Consider the following 16,451-nt stretch of genomic DNA (forward strand, 5'->3'; position numbering starts at 1 on the left):
GTGCAAATCGGGGAACGACGTGCCCATCTCTCCTCTCACTGACGACTCCTCTCTCTACTGGCGGTTCTGTGTGACCTGGGGTGGGCAGGGGAGCAGGCAAGTTTGGCACCAGTGTGGCCTGGGCACCAGCTCCTCACATGGGCCCAGCTGTCAGCTCCCTGTGGGCTGCAAGTGCAGACTGCTGCCAGCCAGCCCACCCGTCCTCCGGGGAGGGTGGTGGAGGTGCCCCGCCCCTCTCTGCAGGCTCACACCTCTGCCTTTGGGACCCCTGACCTTCTCTTCCACTGCCTGTGTGGGGTCATGCTGACTGGACGTAAGTCCCACATGGAGGCAGCCAGGACCTCACTCTAGAAGGAACACCCTCCTGCAGAGTCCAGCCAGGTTCTACTGGGTCAAGGGTAGGCCACTCGTAGGTTCCCAAATATGCAGAGGAGACAATAACCCTGTGTCATGGAGGTGATCATGACACCTCTTCATTACTCTGTTCACTGCTATCTTTAGCGAGTTGTTGTTGACTTGCTAAGTCATGTCTGACTCTTTGTGACCCCATGGACAATAGCCCTCCAGGCTCATCTGTTCATGGGATTCTACAGGCAAGAATATTGGAGTGTGTTGCCATGCTCTCCTCCAGCGGATCTTCCTAACCCAGGTATCAAACCTGTGTCTCCAGAGTCTCCAGCTTGGGCAGGCAGGTTCTTTACCACTGAGCCACCAGGGAAGCCCTCATTAGTGAGTTGTTCTTTACATTTTCCATCCAGTACACCTCAGTATCTTTAAGTTTTCTGCAATATCCATAGAATAAGCAATAAGCAGGAAAAAATTTTTTAAAACTGGCAAATGTTCACAATTTGAATCCCTGAAGCCATCCTCAAAGGGATACATGCCACCCCTCTAGAATTCAATCTGCCTGACACTGGCACGAAAAGACCTCTGAAAGGCAGATTTAAAATCTGATCCATTTGCCAAGCTACTGGTGTTTTTCTGTTACCTGTCACACTTGGGAGAGGCAGTCTGCCTGGGAAGTTGTTTTCAATCTATCTTGTGTCGTGTGGTCCCCTTTCCCAGAGGGCCATATGCTCGGGTAAAGATGCAGCCACCTTTAGGGCAGCACATGTAGAATTGGGCCCAGCACCTGTACTGCATCTTAAACACATCCTGATTCATTAGGCAGCCCTCATCACTCAGCCTTCTGACAGCAGTACTGCTGAAACTCAAACTGAGCATTTACAGGGAAAAATTTGTTGAACCCCAATCTAGTTTTGCACTTTTCAATTTTTTCAACTGACATTGGCAACAAAAGCTACAGTATATACCCTATGCACCCAGTTAAAACATCTCAGCAAATAAACCAGATCATATATTCATAGACTCCTACAAGGTGCAGGCTTGGGAAAATAAAAAAAATTCAAAAGTGAATTTCTCAAAATTAATCTAAAATATTATAAATTTAAATTAACTTTTCCTAAGAATGGAAGCATGATTTAACATAGTCACAAGATGAAATTTTGCACTCAGAGGAAGTAAGAGTATAATAAAAAACAGTATATATAAATTCTGCTGATCAAGAATAACAGTAAGATTAAAAGAGACTAGTTGAGGGGTTTTAGCATGGCTTTTTTCCTTATGTTTTTCTTTTTTTTAATTGAGGTATAGTTTATGTACAATATTATATAAATTTCAGGGGTACAACATATTGATTGGCAATTTTAAAGGCTATACTCCATTTACAGTTATAAAATATTGGCTATATTTTCTGTGTTATATAATATATCCCTGTAGTTTATTTATTTTACATATAGCAAACTCTACCTCTTAATTCCATGCCCCTTCTTGTCCTTCCCCCTTCCCTCTCCCCTTTGGTAGTCACTAGGAGCCACCCTGTGTCCAAGGTCAGAGGCGGCGGCCGGGAGGAGCAACCCCATGCCCGAGGTCAGGGGTGGCGGCCAGGAGGAGCAACCCCATGTCCAAGGAGCGGTGGCTGTGCGGGCACAGGAGGCCTAGAGGAGCCATCCCACGCTGAAGGTCAGGAAGGCCAGCGGTGAGGAGATACCTCTCGTCCAAGGTAAGGAGCAGCGGCTGTGCTTTGCTGGAGCAGCCATGAAGAGATACCTCACGCCCAAGGTAAGAGAAACCCAAGTAAGATGGTAGGTGCTGCAAGAGGGCATCAGAGGGCACACACACTGCAACCATACTCACAGAAAACTAGTCAATCTAATCACACTAGGACCACAGCTGTTGTCTAACTCAATGAAACTAAGCCATGCCTGCAGGGCAACCCAAGATGGGCGGGTCATGGTGGAGAGGTCTGACAGAATGTGGTCCACTGGAGAAGGTAATGGCAAACCACTTCAATATTCTTGCCTTGAGAACCCCATGAACAGTATGAAAAGGCAAAAAGATACGATACTGAACGAGGAACTCCCCAGGTCAGTAGGTGCCCAATATGCTACTGGAGATCAGTGGAGAAATAACTCCAGAAAGGATGAAGGGATGGAGCCAAAGCAAAAACAATACTCAGCTGTGGATGTGACTTATGATAGAAGCAAGGTCCGATGCTGTAAAGAGCAATATTGCATAGGATCCTGGAATGTCAGGTCCATGAATCAAAGCAAATTGGGAAGTGGTCAAACAAGAGATGGCAAGAGTGAATATTGACATTCTAGGAATCAGTGAACTAAAGTGGACTGGAATGGGTGAATTTAACTCAGATGACCATTATATCTACTACTGTGGGCAGGAATCCCTTAGAAGAAATGGAGTAGCCATCATGGTCAACAAGAGAGTCCAAAATGCAGTACTTGGATACAATCTTAAAAATGACAGAATGAGAGGAGACCCTGCGCAGTGCTGCCAACGCCCCGGCGGAGGAGCTGAGGTCATCATCAAATTTGAAATATTTAAAGTGGATACAAAACTGTTTCAGCAATGCAGACAATTAAGTGTGTTGTTGTGGGTGATGGTGCTGTTGGTAAAACGTGTCTCCTGATATCCTACACAACCAACAAATTTCCATCTGAGTATGTACCAACTGTTTTTGACAACTATGCTGTCACAGTTATGATTGGTGGAGAGCCATATACTCTTGGACTTTTTGATACTGCAGGGCAGGAGGACTATGACAGGTTGCGACCGCTGAGCTATCCACAGACAGACGTGTTTCTGGTCTGCTTCTCAGTGGTCTCTCCATCCTCATTTGAAAATGTGAAAGAGAAGTGGGTGCCTGAGATAACTCACCACTGTCCAAAGACTCCTTTCTTGCTTGTTGGGACCCAAATTGATCTCAGAGATGACCCCTCTACTATTGAGAAACTTGCTAAGAATAAGCAGAAGCCTATCACTCCAGAGACTGCTGAAAAGCTGGCCCGTGACCTGAAGGCTGTCAAGTATGTGGAGTGCTCTGCACTCACACAGAAAGGCCTAAAGAATGTATTTGATGAAGCAATATTGGCTGCCCTGGAGCCTCCAGAACCGAAGAAGAGCCGCAGGTGTGTGCTGCTATGAACGTCTCTCCAGAGCCCTTTCTGCACAGCTGGTGTCGGCATCATACTAAAAGCAATGTTTAAATCAAACTAAAGATTAAAAATTAAAATTCATTTTTGCAATAATGACAAATGCCCTGCACCTACCCACATGCACTTGTGTGAGACAAGGCCCGTAGGTATGGCCCCTTCCCCTCTCAATACTGGTTAATTTTGAGTAATTGTGTATTGTCAGAAAAGTGATCAGTACTAGTTTTTTGTTTTGTCGTTTCAAAAAAATTATTATTTTTTTTGTTTGTTTAAAAGCAAGGCATGCTTGTGATGACTCTGTAACAGACTAATTTGGGCTGTTAAAGCTGTTCCCGGGTTCCACTCTGGCGAGTAATCTGGGATATCTAGTGTTTTTTTTTTTTCCTTCTTTCTTTTTTTTTGTTTGGGCGGGGGAGTGTGTGTGGGATTTGTTTATATTTAGTCTTTTTTTTTTTTTTTTTTAAATCCATTAACCATTGGGCAGCCCTTAGGGGAGGAGGACGGATTGATTCCATGTTCCACTTCCTAGATCTAGTTTAGAGAACATGTTCCCCACCTGGTGCTCTTAGGAAGGAGTATAGTAAACGCCTCATTTAATAATATACTCCTTTTTGAAAGTTGCCTTTTCTCTCCACTCTTGAGTAGGTCCAGTATTTGATGAAACTCATGAAAGTGGGTGGAACCTGTCTTGCCCCTCCTCTTTTCTAGGATGCACTATATATGTGACTGTGACTCTCAAGGAAATTCGTTTGCCATTTGCTGATTTTTTTTTTGAAGTTAATTTCTAACTTCTTTCACTGATAAATGAAGAAAAGTATTGCACCTTTTGAAATACACCAAATGGATTGAGTACATAATTAAAAAACTTTTTTTCCCCCCCGTCAGTCATTGTCTTAATATGCTTAGGATAGACATGGAACTTAATAGTGTATGATATGGTGTTCCTAGAACACAGCTGAAGACCTGGTATATAGAGGAAATCCAAGGGGGTGGTGCTGGAAGACAGATGCCTGGGATGATTCACATCCTCTTCCAAGTCGCGAGGATGGAGACCTGCTTCATTAAGAAGCTGGGGGTGGGGTGTGGGGGGAGAACCTTTAACAACATGGGGACCAGTCAGGGAAATCCCCTTATTTCTGTTTTGCATACAAGGAACCCTAGAGCAGCCAGATGAGGCTCTCTAGTTCAGTAAAAATCCTAGGGAGAGTCTTATGAAGACTCTTCAGAAGTGTTAATAAGGATTTTATCAGCTTATTTTGGTTGCAGTTTTCAAGTTTTAAAAATGTTATTATCTTCCCCACCTTCCCCAAATCCTAATTCTTGTAGGTTTCGTTAGTGTTGAACCAATGCTTTCTCATGTCTCAATTCTTTGTATATGCATTCTTTTCAGATGAATTAAACAAACAAACAAACAAACAAAAAATGACAGAATGATCTCTGTTCGTCTCCAAGGCAAACCATTCAATATCACGGTAATCCAAGCCTATGCCCCAACCAGTAATGCTGAAGAAGCTGAAGTTGAACAGTTCTATGAAGACCTACAAGAACTTTTAGAACTAACACCCCAAAAAGATATCCTTTTCATTATAGGGGACTGGAATGCAAAAGTAGGAAGTCAAGAAACACCTGGAGTAACAGGCAAATTTGGCCTTGGAATGTGGAATGAAGCAGGGCTAAGAGTTTTGCCAAGAAAATGCACTGGTCACAACACAAGAGAAGACTCTACACATGGACATCACCAGATGGTCAACACCAAAATCAGATTGATTATATTCTTTGCAGCCAAAGATGGAGAAGCTCTATACAGTCAACAAAAACAAGACCAGGAGCTGACCATGGCTCAGATCATGAACTCTTTATTACCAAATTCAGACTGAAATTGAAGAAAGTAGGGAAAACCGCTAGACCATTCAGGTATGACCTAAATCAAATCCCTTATGATTATACAGTGGAAGTGAGAAATAGATTTAAGGGCCTAGATCTGATAGATAGAGTGCCTGATGAACTATGGAATGAGGTTCGTGACATTGTACAGGAGATAGGGATGAAGACCATCCCCATGGAAAAGAAATGCAAAAAAGCAAAATGGCTGTCTGAGGAGGCCTTACAAATAGCTGTGAAAAGAAGAGAAGCAAAAAGCAAAGGAGAAAAGGAAAGATATAAGCATCTGATTGCAGAGTTCCAAAGAATAGCAAGGAGATAAGAAAGCCTTCTTCAGCGATCAATGCAAATAGAGGGAAAGAACAGAATGAGAAAGACTAGAGATCTCTTCAAGAAAATTAGAGATACCAAGGGAACATTTCATGCAAAGATGGGCTCAAGAAAGGACAGAAATGGAATGGACCTAACAGGAGCAGAAGATATTAAGAAAAGGTGGCAAGAATACACAGAAGAACTGTACAAAAAAGATCTTCACAACCCGGATAATCACGATGGTGTGATCACTCATCTAAAAGCCAGACATCCCGGAATGTGAAGTCAAGTGGGCCTTAGAAAGCATCACTACGAACAAACCTAGTGGAGGTGATGGAATTCCAGTTGAGCTATTTCAAATCCTGAAAGATGATGCTGTGAAAGTGCTGCACTCAATATGCCAGCAAATTCGGAAAACTCAGCAGTGACCACAGGACTGGAAAAGGTCAGCTTTCATTCCAATCCCAAAGAAAGGCAATGCCAAAGAATGCTCAAACTACAGCACAATTGCACTCATCTCACATGCTAGTAAAGTAATGCTCAAAATTCTCCAAGCCAGGCTTCAGCAATACGTGAACCGTGAACTCCCTGATGTTCAAGCTGGTTTTAGAAAAGGCAGAGGAACCAGAGATCAAATTGCCAACATCCACTGGATCATGGGAAAAGCAAGAGAGTTCCAGAAAAACATCTATTTCTGCTTCATTGAGTATGCCAAAGCCTTTGACTGTGTGGATCACAATCAACTGTGGAAAATTCTGAGAGAGATGGGAATACCAGACCACCTGACCTGCCTCTTGAGAAATCTGTATGCAGGTCAGGAAGCAACAGTTAGAACTGGACATGGACCAACAGACTGGTTCCAAATAGAAAAAGGAGTATGTCAAGGCTGTATATTGTCACTCTGCTTATTTAACTTATATGCAGAGTACATCATGAGAAACGCTGGACTGGAAGAAACACAAGCTGGAATCAAGACTGCCGGGAGAAATTTCAATAATCTCAGAAATGCAGATGACACCACCCTTATGGCAGAAAGTGAAGAGGAACTAAAAGCCTCTTGATAAAAGTGAAAGAGGAGAGTGAAAAAGTTGGCTTAAAGCTCAACATTCAGAAAACGAAGATCATGGCATCCAGTCCCATCACTTCATGGGAAGTAGATGGGGAAACAGTGGAAACAGTGTCAGACTTTTTGGGGCAGGGGCTCCAAAATCACTGCAGATGGTGACGGCAGCCATGAAATTAAAAGATGCTTACTCCTTGGAAGAAAAGTTATGACCAACCTAGATAGCATATTCAAAAGCAGAGACATTACTTTGCCGACTAAGGTTCGTCTAGTCAGGGCTATGGTTTTTCCTGTGGTCATGTATGGATGTGAGAGTTGGACTGTGAAGAAGGCTGAGCGCTGAAGAATGATGCTTTTGAAGTGTTGGAGAAGACTCTTGAGAGTCCCTTGCACTGCAAGGAGATCCAACTAGTCCATTCTGAAGGAGATCAGTCCTGGGATTACTTTGGAAGGAATGATGCTAAAGCTGAAAGTCCAGTACTGTGGCCACCTCATGCGAAGAGTTGATTCATTGGAAAAGACTTTGATGCTGGGAGGGATTGGGGGCAGGAGCAGAAGGGGACAACAGAGGATGAGATGGCTGGATGGCATCACTGACTCGATGGACATGAATCTGAGTGAACTCCGGGAGTTGGTGATGGACAGGGAGGCCTGGCGTGCTGCGATTCATGGGGTCGCAAAGAGTCGGACATGACTGAGCGACTGAACTGAACTGAGGTTGTTCTCTATATCTGAGTCTGTTTCTTTTTGTTATTTTCACAAGCCTGCTTTATTTTCTGGATTCCACATAGAAGTGATAACACACAGTATGTGTCTGACTTAATTTCACTAAACATAATACCCTCCCAAGTACATCCACATTGTTGCAAATGGCAAAATTTCACTCTTTTTTTCTGGCAGAGTAGTATTCCATTTGTGTCTGTGTGTGTGTACACCATCTTCTATACCTGTTCATCTACTGATGGGCACTTAGGTTGCTTCTGAATCTTAGCTAATGTAAATAACATTTCTATGAACATTGGGATGTGTGTATCTTTTTGAATTAGCATGTTTCTTTTTTCTGATAAATAACCACGAATGGTCTGCTGGGTCATATGTTAATTCTATTTTTAGGGTGTTTTTTTTAACTTTTGAAAATAACATCTTTAAAGTTTTTGCATAGGTAAAATATTAAACTTAAAATAGGTCTTAGTACATCAAAATACTAAGTTCTCTAATTGTATTCCAAAATGGTCTTTAAAACATAATATCCCATAAATTACAGAATAGCAACCTTGGTCTGCAATTGTACACAGTGAATTTTTACAAACATAATAAATATATTTACGCCTGTACACATATTTTTAGTTTTTTGAGGAAACTCCATATTGTTTTCCATAGTAGCTGCACCAATTTACATTCCCACCAATAGAGTACTAGGGTTCCCTTTTCTCCTTGTATTTTTCCTTTTTGATTTTTTAGAAGGCAATCTTCTACTTTTTTTTATTTTAAAAAGGATATTAATATCATTTCAGAAAGAATGCTTCAGTTTAAAGGCATAAGTAAAAGCAAATATATCTTTTCTAAAAATCTATAAAATAAGAGTAGAGTTCACTTAGGGCATTTTTTTTTTAACCTTACACCCCCTTCTTTTAATTTTTTGAATCATGTGAATATGTTACATATTTTAAAATACGTGTGTGTGTGAACACACAAATCCACATATTGTATGTTTATTTTGTTCCTCCAAATGTTACTCTTCTGTTTATTCCTTATATTCACAGCTCATGCATAATACACTGTGGCTTTGAGTAGGACCAATAAATAGAAACCCTCTCTGCTAGGTTTTTAACAGAAGACAAAAGAATGAAGCAAACAGGAGACTAAAATAAAAGACTTCATTGGAGGATATGACTTCCATCAGGAGGTAAATTTCCTTCCGAATTGTAAAAAAATTCTGAAATGAAATAAATTCATCTCTAACGACCCAGGTAGAGCTGAACAGCTATCACCACATACTGGAGTAAGAGGCAAGATATTTAACACTTTAGGATCTGGTACCTACCAATCTAAACAGTCCATAGCTGTAGAAAGCACAAAGAGCCGTGAGGGTGTGTGAGCCTGCCCAGGCAGGGCCTGATTCTGTATTTAGTGTGAGGAGCAGCACAGAAAAATGTGTGCTGAGAGTACGCCGGCTTCCCCTTCCAGCCCATCAATCAGATCAGTCCAGTCATTTCACCTCTCAAGGGGAATAGTGAAGGAAGAGGGTAGAGAGAAACCAGGAGTGTTACCCTAACCACAAATAGAGATGAAAAGAAACATCATAAATAGGCAAGATTCCTCTGGAAGAATAGACAAAAATGTGAAACTATTAAATGCCGGGGGCCAGCGTGAGGAACTCCGCCCATGGCAAAGGTCATGAGGAAGGAGGCTTGGCATACGCAAAGGCATGATCAAGCCTCAGGAAACCCCCTGTTCCCGAGCATCTAACCCCAAAACCAGAGTCTGTTTTATGCTCTCACCTACACCTCAAGGCAATAAAAATTCTTGGGCGTGACAGGAGTGTTTCAGCTTACGGACTCCTCTGAAGGTTATCTAGCCCACCTGTATAGGTTCGTCCGGCCACATGTGATTGTTTACAGGCTCCCAACCTGAGAGGCACGAGATGTTTTAGACTTACTAAAGGCAAAATCTTTAGGGGAGTTGGAAATTATTAGTATAGTGTGTTGGTTAGGAATTATATTGGTGAAGGGTTCTTCATTTGTTGTGTCAATAATTGCTGCTAATTCCCTGCTCTGGGTGGGACAAGGATGTTTCAGGTCAAACCTCTCTGCTGACAGACTAGCTTGTGTGACAGGATTATCCATACTGCTGCCACTAGGCACATGATTGTTTACTACCTCTCAACTGTAAACAGCACAGAGAGTTTTGGAGTTTCTTGAGAGTCTTAATTAGCATAGGACTTTTTCTTCTTGTTGAGTCTATGATTGCCACCAGGCCTCTATATCCTTAGGCACCTGGGAATATATTAATCAATGTATTTGGAATATAGCAAAGGAAATATAGTAATTTTTGATGTTAGCAATACTAGACTTTTTGAGTTAATGGGTTTTCTCTTTTGTAGTAGATCACTGTACTTTGTTATAAATCACTGTGTCCTTGCTATGTAAGAATGCAACTTTATCATATCTTAAGACTAAATAGATCTTAAGGGGAGCATTGGTGAAAGGATTTTCATTTGTTGGGCTGATGTTTGCTGCTAAATCTCCATGTTCCCTACCCTTATAATGAATATAACATATAGGAGAAGTAAGTATTAACCTTTAAGACTAATCATGTTAACCTTGGGTTAAATAAATTCCTTTCTTGATTGTAACTCACTACACCCTCACCCTATAGGAATGTAACTTTATTTGGAGGGTGGTGCCTGGTTTAAGAAAAAACACCCTTGGAAGAAATAAGTTTTTTGGTTATCAGAAAGAAGAATCATAAAATGTCAGCAGGTCTCACTCATGGCCAGAAGATGATGTAATATTCCTAAGACCTTTTTTTATACATTTATGTGAAGCACCTGATTTTGACAAAGGTCAGGACTGCTGACTCCCGTGTGACTCTGTATTCATCCCTATGTGTAACAAAAGGTATATAAGCAAACCCAAAAATAAAGAAATCGGATCAGTTTCCGGAAAGACTGATTCCCCCATGTCACTTCTTTCTTGCTCCCGTTTTTCTGGCTGAATTCCCATCTGGAGCATGGATGCTATTCCACGTAATCCAAGTTATTCAGCCTCTTTTTCTCCACTGATCTTCCTACTACACTATCCATTTCTAATCTCTCTATATCTGTGATTAAATATGTATTTTTCCAAAGACGCCGACTCCGTCCCCACCGTCGAATCACCCTGGATCCACCGGGGCTGGACCCCGGCAATTAAAACTGTACTAAAACTTTTAAGAAAATAAACAAGGTGCTATGACAGATACCAACAGTACGATGAACCTATACATATGTAAATTATTTTCAAAATGAGTGCTATGGATTTATCCTCCTCCCCAAATTCATATGTTGAAGCTCTAACCCTAAATGTGAATGCATTTGGAGACAGGGCCTATAAGGAGATAATTTGAGTTAAATGAGATGTCATTTAACTGATAGAAAGGATTACCACCCTCGTCCAAAAAGACTCCAGAATGCTCATTCTCTCTCCTGCCAGTTCTCCTTCAACCAAAGAGAGGTCATGTGAGCATACAAAGATTTGGTGGCACCTACAAGCTGAAAGGAGAGGCCTCAGATCGAAACCTACCTTGTCAGCATCTTATTCTTCAACTCTCTCAGCCGCCTGAACAGTGAGAAATAAATTTCTGTTGTTTAAGTCACCCAGTCTATGGTATTTTATAATGGCAGCCAGAGCAGACCAATACAATGAGAATAGAACTCTTCTCTTTCCATCTATCTATCATACCAACAAGAGAAATATACATAAAATAGAAATCTAGAAAGCTTATGACAAAAAAAAAGAAAGCTTATGACATATAACTACAAATTTTTATATTTATCTCCATAGTGCCTATTGAATGAAGAGCATTATTTGAACATGATATAAACTATAAGCAGACCTAGATTATAAAGGTTTTTTAAATGTTAAATTAAAGTGTGGGACCCTTAAAAATTATATTTAAATAAATTATTTTCAAGATTGAGTTTTACATTAATTCTATCTCAAATAATATTGCAAGCAATCAATTAAGACTTTTCACTGTTTACTTACTCAGTTGTTTCTCTGTTGGGAACTTTTCTCATGGAGAAAGCCACCATTGCTTTGAAGAGATACTCTTCATTTGTATCCCAAGCATACTGAAAGAGAAGTAACAGAGAATGAAAAGTAGGGAGGCACGGAATAAGAACTGGTCCACTGGGTTGTAACTGTGGCCACAGTGGTGTTGGTGTGTGTGTGTCTGTCTGTGTCTCTCTCTTTCATCTTACACAAAAAAAGACTCGGGACCATGATAAATCATGTCACCATAATGTTTAGGATAGAATCTCCTGGTTATTCTATCACTGCAAGTGTGGTGTGTTTCCCACTGCACACTCTTCTTCAAAATCTGCAGTATTAGTAACCAGTCAACAAACAGGGCATTTGGACATCTCATCCTGTATGTAAACAGTTGATTCCTTTTCATCCTTTCTCTCTTCCCTCATAAACTGACTCCCCATCTCAGCTTCCTTTCCTGTATTAATACAAGTTTTCATTTTCTTAGCTGAAAACTTGAGTATATGTGCATGTGATGGGCTGAACTGTACTTCCCACAAAGAAATTTGTATGTTAAAATCCTAACCCCCAGTACCTCAAAATGTAACCATATATGGAAGACAGTGTCTTTACCCAGGTGATTAGGTTAAAATCAGATCATTAGGGTGGGTCCTAAATCCAATATGATGGGTGTCATTGTAAGAACAGGAAATTTGGACACAGACACAGAGGGAAAACATGTGAACACAGCCACCTACAAGCCAAGGAGATGGTCTGGAACACACTCCTCTCTCACAGAACTCAAAAGGAATCAACCCTGCTGACACCTTAATCTTGGACTTCCAGCCTCCAAAATGAGAGAAAACAGATGTCCATCGTTTAAGCCACCGAGTCTGTGGTACTATTACAGCAGCCCTAATCCCAGGGACGGGGGAGCCTGGTGGGCTGCCATCTATGGGGTCGCACAGAGTTGGACACGACTGAAGCGACTTAGCAGCAGCAAACTAAGGTGGCTGACCCACATTTTAGGTGTGTAATCTAGCATAACTGGAGAAAATCACAAAACAGTGTGGCTTAACTCAATTCATGGTGACCTACTCCCAAACTGCCTGGCATCCCCTTAGGGGCTTCCACCAGTTGTCTCTCCCTCATGGTTCACAATGACTGTTTCAAATCTCCTTCAGCCCCCACCACATCCCCCACACCTCCGTGCTTTCCCTCATTCCTCACTTTCACTAAGCACTCTCGTTTCTTAAGTAATAGACACATCTCGAGTCATCCACTGACGCACGTCCTACCTCCTGCCCTCCTGACACCAAGTACAAAACTTCTTCCACAGGCACATGTCGTATCCACATCCTCCCCCAAGGGCCACATGTGGTGTTTCTCCTCCGGCCAATGGCTGCTCCATCCACCTCTATTAGGAATGCTTCCATTTGGCCCTTCTCCGGATCTAAACTATATCAGTTTCCCTCTGTGCATTCAATGCTGACTGGAAGCTGTTCATTGACTTTGAACTATGCTTAAGTCTTTCCCATTAAAATAACAAAGCCAAATCGCTTTATTCAGTCCTCCTTCTTCTACCAACTGTCGTTTCTCTCCTGCCCTTCGCAACCAAAATTCTTGCAGGAGCTGTCCATCCTTCCGTCTGCAGCTGGTCACCGAATCCCCTCCACCTGCCTTCCGGTCCCTGCACTCCACAAAGCAGCTCTCTCGGGCTACCAATGATCTTCACGTTGCTCCACACAATGAGCAGTTTTCAGTCTCCCCTCGCCTGGCCCCTCAACAGCACTCAACGCTCTTGAACACTCCCTTCATCTGAAAGCACTCTCTTCCCTTTCCTGACACAGCATCCTCCTGGTCTTCCTGCTGTCCCTCTGCCTCCTCTGCAAGCGCTTTAAGAATCACAAAGCTCAAGGCCAGCCCCTCTCCTCTGGCCATCCTCCACCTTCTTCATCAGTACTGTCATCATCACTTCAGTGCAAGAGACGCGGCAATGGATATCTCAAGCCAGTTCAATAATGCCTCAAACTCAGTAAGTCCAAAAGCCATGGTTTTCTTATCTATTCTCAGTTCCCTGAGTCTTAAAGGGGCCATCATCCATCTAGTTGCTTATCCTTGACCTATTCTCTTCCTTTCCTTGCCATCCCATCCCATGGCTCTCAAATCCTTTCACTGCCCCTCTCTCCACCAACACACCGGACTCCAAATGGCCATCATCTCTCACCTGTACTGCTCCAATTGCCTCCCAACTGGTTCCTTCTGTCTACTCTAGTCTCTTTGAGTCTCTCTTCTACTCTGTGGCCAAAGTGTCTTGCAAACACACATTCTGTCATGACACCCCTTCCACGAAACCCCCACTTGCTTTAGAAATAATACCAAAACTCCTCAATACAATCCATACATTCTTGGGCCTGACCCCTCCTTTCTCTCGAAGCTTATTACAAGCGATGCTCCTCTTCACTGCTCCAGTTCCAAACACCTTGGCCATCCTTCCACCCTTCACTCTTCCTACGTTCCTCCCTTGTAATAAGCCTTGGCATGTGCTAGTCCTTTCACCCTCTTTCCTTGTATTCCCCAGGTTCACTTCTACTAGTGTTTTAGACCTCACAGTAAATGCCAGGTCCTGTGGCCTCTAATGAGGCCAAAGTCCCTGTGGACTTCTCTTTCCTGAAATGCTTGTCAAGATCAAACACTTGCATTTGGTTCATTGGATATGCAACCAATCCCATGACTATAAGCTCCCCAAGGGCAAGGATAAGTCTGGTTTTAGCTGTACCACATCCTGAGTATCCAGCGTGGTGCCTGCCCTCAGAGGATTCTGGGAAAAGCAACCCTATGCACTGGCAGAGATGGTGGATTCTGCCATCAAACCTGACCACCGCCCCCTGCTGACTTGAGATCACGAGTAGGTCACTTAATGTCTTTGCACCTGTTTTCTCATCCACCTAATGAGAATGGGAATACCCATGTCATCTTCCTCAAAAGGCTGTTGTGAGAGCTAAATGAGCTAATGTGGGCAAAGTGATTAGAAGGGTCCCAGGTAGAAAATAAGCTAAGTTCTCAAGGAAAGCTGGTGTTAGAATGATTATTACTCATTGAGTGAACAAAATGGTGGATTGCCTTGCAAACCGAGTATGTCCAAGTTTCTTCAGCATTTCTTTTTATCATCTCTAGCCTGAGGCATCTTACTCTCACCTTCTATTGGGGAAAATTTTCACAGACCACACTGGCAAACTGAAACTAGAATGACACAACTCCATCTCATTAATTCGAGACTCTTTACTGTTCCTATCGGAGAAGGCAATGGCAACCCACTCCAGTGTTCTTGCCTGGAGAATCCCAGGGACTGGGGGAGCCTGGTGGGCTGCTGTCTATGGGGTCGCACAGAGTCGGTCACGACTGAAGCGACTTAGCAGCAGCAGCAGCTTTACTGTTTCTATAGCCACCGTGGCCCCATGAGTGCTTTTTAACTTTAATTTCATAAACACATATTTCATGCTGCTATCTTGATATTTTGAGAATTGAAGACAAATGACCACAGAAGTGGAACATTTTGTGCCATGAAAAATCTTACGTGGGTGAAACATGCCCTCTTTTCAATGATGAGAAAAGTGACTGACAAAATTCGAATGACCACCACGGTGAGGAGCAGAGCCCAAATCAGGCCTGTTTCGGGTAGTACAGAACTTTGCATATTTTCCAGCATACACCACAGATTAAATACTTCAGGCAAAATCACTTTATTAACAATTTCTATTTTACTACAAATCGTTTTGCTTTAAGAAAATATCAGATTTGACATCTTTAAAAGTAGTTTGTGCAAGTTTAAGATAACTATGCACACAGGCTCATAATCAGAGAAAGCAGTGTTATTAGCAAACAAAATTTTAAAGGAACATGCAGGATCTGCACTTACTGCTTTATCTCCCAGGGCTGTTCTGATACTAAGTCTCACTTTAAAAGCATTTTCTGCATCTGCCAGAGAGAAAAAAGACAGCAGTACATGATGACAAAATCCATCAAAATGGAGCCTGGTAAATCCTAATATTTAAAGCAACTCAAATCAATAGACCCTGGTTCAATTCCTAGGTTAAGAAGATCCTCTGGAAAAGGGATAGGCTACCCACTCCAGTACTTTTGGGCTTCCGTGGTGGTTCAGCTGATAAAGAATCCACCTGCAATGCAGGAGACCTGGGTTTGATCCTGGGTTAGGAAGATCCCCTGGAGAAGAGAAAGGCTACCCACTCCAGTATTCTGGCCTGGAGAATTCCACGGACTGTACAGGCTATGGGGTCGCAAGGAGTCAGACACAATTGAGCAACTTTCACATTCACTTTTTTTTTTTTCAAATCAACAGAACACAGATTGCAATTAAACTGTCCTTAATACTTCTGAAAGTTTAACTGCAATCATCTTAGATGGTTGAAATTTTTCTTTCAAACTCATAAAACATTCATAGGCTCAAGTTTCAAGCCACAACACATCAGCAGATTTAGAAAAATAAAGAAGTCTTTCAGTCAGAGACTTGTCAATCATTCAGAAAACTGTTAATCTATTTCAAAGTTTCAAGGCTTACATACCTGGTTGACAGAGATCGGCACGAATAGCAGTTATTAGAAAAAAGAGCAGCCACAACATTCTTTCAGAGTGGAAAACACAAGGCAAACGGAGGGAAAAAAATTCACCCTTCACTTAAAGCTGCCTTAGCCATTCTGTGACCCAGATTAGAATATGAGACAAAGAAGCAAGTCACCACCTAAAAGGTTTAATGATTAACCCCAATCATTTGGGTTAATACTTTGATAGAAGCAGCCCATCTCCTGTCAGTTATTTATGAAAATCTGTTTGGAAAACAGATTAGCTGTCCTTCCCAAACTCTACCTCCAAAGAATGTTTTCTCTGCTGACTCAGAAGTTGGAATCCTCCCCGGCCCTTTCTTCTGTTGTCTGGTTA

The 16,451-nt window shown here is 42.1% G+C and overlaps 2 protein-coding genes across 4 annotated transcripts in view; one reads left to right on the plus strand and one right to left on the minus strand.

The window, feature by feature from the left end:
- Nucleotides 1–16,214, minus strand: part of CLTRN (collectrin, amino acid transport regulator) — a 45,695-nt gene extending 29,481 nt beyond the window's left edge. For all 3 annotated transcript variants that reach the window (XM_042242289.1, XM_027963579.3, XM_027963578.3), the window contains exons 1-3: nucleotides 16,079–16,214; nucleotides 15,415–15,473; nucleotides 11,514–11,599 (exon numbers count right to left, since the gene is read on the minus strand). In XM_042242289.1, the coding sequence (XP_042098223.1) occupies nucleotides 11,514–11,599; nucleotides 15,415–15,473; nucleotides 16,079–16,136 (203 nt within the window). In that variant the 5' untranslated portion in view covers nucleotides 16,137–16,214. The remainder of the gene's footprint in view (nucleotides 1–11,513; nucleotides 11,600–15,414; nucleotides 15,474–16,078) is intronic.
- Nucleotides 2,844–3,593, plus strand: LOC114108599 (cell division control protein 42 homolog). Its single transcript, XM_027963580.3, has one exon. It carries the CDS (start codon nucleotides 2,926–2,928, stop codon nucleotides 3,499–3,501), a length of 576 nt encoding a protein of 191 aa, XP_027819381.1. The 5' UTR covers nucleotides 2,844–2,925; the 3' UTR covers nucleotides 3,502–3,593.
- Nucleotides 16,215–16,451: the final 237 nt, after the last annotated feature.

This window comes from Ovis aries, chromosome X (genome assembly GCF_016772045.2).
Source record: "Ovis aries strain OAR_USU_Benz2616 breed Rambouillet chromosome X, ARS-UI_Ramb_v3.0, whole genome shotgun sequence".
Lineage (NCBI taxonomy): Eukaryota > Metazoa > Chordata > Mammalia > Artiodactyla > Bovidae > Ovis > Ovis aries.

What these genes read in the sequence shown, in the direction of transcription:
- LOC114108599 (XM_027963580.3), top strand. Translation starts at nt 2,926, where the DNA reads ATGCAGACAATTAAGTGTGTTGTTGTGGGTGATGGTGCTGTTGGTAAA.